Source organism: Pundamilia nyererei, unplaced genomic scaffold (assembly GCF_000239375.1).
Source record: "Pundamilia nyererei isolate P.nyererei 1_Seehausen unplaced genomic scaffold, PunNye1.0 scaffold00072, whole genome shotgun sequence".
NCBI classification, from domain to species: domain Eukaryota; kingdom Metazoa; phylum Chordata; class Actinopteri; order Cichliformes; family Cichlidae; genus Pundamilia; species Pundamilia nyererei.
Window position 1 is genome coordinate 417,609 of NW_005187473.1, and position 2,980 is coordinate 420,588.

A 2,980-nucleotide genomic window follows, 5' to 3' on the forward strand; every position below is an offset into this window, starting at 1 on the left:
TAGATAGATAGATAGATAGATAGATAGATAGATAGATAGATAGATAGATAGATAGATAGATAGATAGATAGATAGATAGATAGATGTGTCTTTTATTTTGTATGATGTCAAACATTCAGACCACAATGGCCAAGCAAAACTTAATACTACTGCAGTTCTTGTCATAAAGCTGATCTGCTTGGTGCTTATTGGTGAGTATGTATCACCATCTAAAGGGGAGGAAAAGAACTGCTAGAGCCCATATTAACTGTAGTACAGTAAAATTACATTTAGGCATATATAAATAGAGATAGATGGATAGATACTATATATAGAAATGACAAGTAGCATCAAATGTATTTGCAACCTGTAATATATGTTTGTGTGTTTGATAGTAAGTTCAAAAACAAAAACACAGAATAGGAAGCTTGGAAATAATGAAAGTATTGTTTTGTATAAGTTTAAGTTTTGTCACCATTTTCTTCCTTTTATGGAAATATGAAAACTGTATTTGTAGCATCCAAGAGTTTGTTCACTCATTACAGTACAGTATGTGCTCCTGAAGCTATCCCCATAGGATGTCCTAGTTAAATGACTTCTTAGTGTACACAAAACACTTGGGAAACGTCCATGTACCCTTGCGCAGCTTCAAGATGATAAAGAGGTGATTCAGTGTTCCATGACCAGAATGAAAACTTGATTGTTCCTCCTCGACCTCATATTCAACTGTTGGATAGACTGTCCTTTCCAGGAGTTCCAGCACCCTGGCATAGACCTTCTCAGGTAGGATGAAAAGGGTGAACACTAGAAGATCAAGCCCTCTGTTCTTGATTCCTGAAAATCCCGGTCTGCCAAGGATATATTCATGACAAAAGCATGTCTCCCAGGACAACCCTACAACATTAAGAGTCTTTAGGAAAGGTTGACCCCAGATTTTTATTTACAGTAGAACCTGGAATGTAAACATGTACTGCATTTCTTTATGTGTAGTCTCTGCAAACTACCAGCAGGAGGTACCATCAGGCCCAAAAAAAAAAAAAACTGGCTGAAATTTGATTTTAAAAAATAACTTTTCACATCTTTTTATGGACAAAAAAGTGTATATTTCAGTATTTATTATTTTAGTTTAATTAGATATTGACCAATCTCAATATTACCAGTCTTCTCTTCACCACAAATAACCTAAAATTAGACCCAATCAGACTCCATTCAAGCTATCTGTACATTTTCACAGAAACTAAAGATATATTAATATTTTGATAGAATAAATGTGAATATCTTCAACACAAAATAATTTCAGTTTTATTTCCAAAACAAGTGTCCTACAAATCCTCTTTTTGACCAGATATAGAGTTTGGAATTTGGTGACACCTTTGAAGACTAAAAAGCTCAACTGAAAAAAATAAGTGTTAGGAAAAAAGAAAATTCAGTGAATTAGGAAAAGTGACTTGCCTAAATAGGTTCATTTTCTCACTGTGTATTCCACCCACAGTGCTGTTGATTCTGTAAGTGTGCAGGTGCAAATTGTTTCTTGTATTCTGTTGATCTGCTGAAGAAAGCCTGAACTTTTTGCGTGATTGTGTAAAAGTGTCAGTTTTCACTGGTGATTCTGTGGGGAGGAGGGGCAAGGATGAAGAAAGCAGAGAAGCTGAGCGAGTGATGCCATTGACATCAAATGCTTTACAGTCAGAGATGTAGGCATCGATAACATCCTCTCTCGAAGAAAATCCTGCCTGCAGGTGACCTCACGGCAATCCTGTTGTTTCCAGTCGGCCAATCATAGCCTTCCTCTGCCTGGACAGGGTGTGATAACTTTTCCAGCTGGGCCTGACTGCAAAGTCTGTCTCTGCTAGCATTGATGTCCCAGCAGATCCCCCTCCTGAAAGGAGCAAACTAAAGACCAGGACCCTCTGAGAGCTACAGCATCGCTGTCATGGACTCTAGCAATGGCACTCTAGAGCTGCTGGGGGTTGGTTTAGCAATAGTGGCCTGGATCTGTTCCCTGACCACCATCCTGATGCCTTCATGGATCACACTGTCTACAGACCTGCTTCCCACTGAGGAAACTAACATGGGCCTCTGGGTGACCTGTGTGAGCCAGGAAGCGACGGATAAGCTGGAGTGCCGGCCCTATGACAGCATGTTTGAACTGCCACCAGACATTATACTGGCCCGGATTCTCATGTCCTTGGTGCTGGGGGTGGGATTGTTGGGTGTGCTGCTGGCCATCCCCGGTATCCGCCTGGTTAATGGCTGCCAAAACCACCTGGATGACTTTAGCTGTAAGAGGGCGCTGAAGGCAATAGGCGGGGCACTGTGCCTGGTAACAGGGATCCTGGGCCTTATCCCGGTCTCTTACGTCGCCCACCTGACGCTTGTGAGATTCTTCGACGAGACAGTGCCTCAGATTGTCCCTCGCTGGGAGTTCGGCTATGCTCTGTTCTGTGGCTGGATTGCAGGCATCCTCCACCTGGTGGCAGGAACGCTGCTGCTGATTTCCTGTCTTCATTTCCAGAAGCTGGACAGTCCTGTGCACATCCCTCTGGGCATTGTGACACCAGGACCCAATTTTGAAAGAACCAGGACTGAGTATGTGTGAGAGTGCCTTCCAACATTCATTGTTCTGGTCCCTAGAAGTAGAAGACCCCACCCACCCAACTACGATGAACAGTTCTAAGTATGTCTGAGATACTCCAGCAGAAACACTTCTGTCCCACTTCTATCTAAGTCCCTATATTGAGGTTACCTTTCAAATCAAGGGTATCACTCCAAACCTGTAAGTTTTTTCGAGTGTTCTGAATTGAGCCATTTCAGATAGATTCACAAAGAGTAAAGTTTAACATTTTCTGGATCAGAGACCAAACATGGGACTAACTGAATTTGAATGAAACTCTCAGGATTGAAACTTTCACCAAATTAAGACTAATTCCGACTTCAAATCTTTTTTTTTTTTTTCAAGGTAAAAGTAGCATCCAGGAGAAATAGGTTTTTACTTTTTAAC

The 2,980-nt window shown here is 41.3% G+C and overlaps 1 protein-coding gene across 1 annotated transcript; it reads left to right on the forward strand.

The window, feature by feature from the left end:
• The first annotated feature begins 1,912 nt into the window (after positions 1-1,912).
• Positions 1,913-2,578, forward strand: LOC102200675 (claudin-22-like). The gene has a single exon (XM_005737016.1). The coding sequence runs from the start codon at positions 1,913-1,915 to the stop codon at positions 2,576-2,578; it is 666 nt and encodes a 221-aa protein (XP_005737073.1).
• Positions 2,579-2,980: the final 402 nt, after the last annotated feature.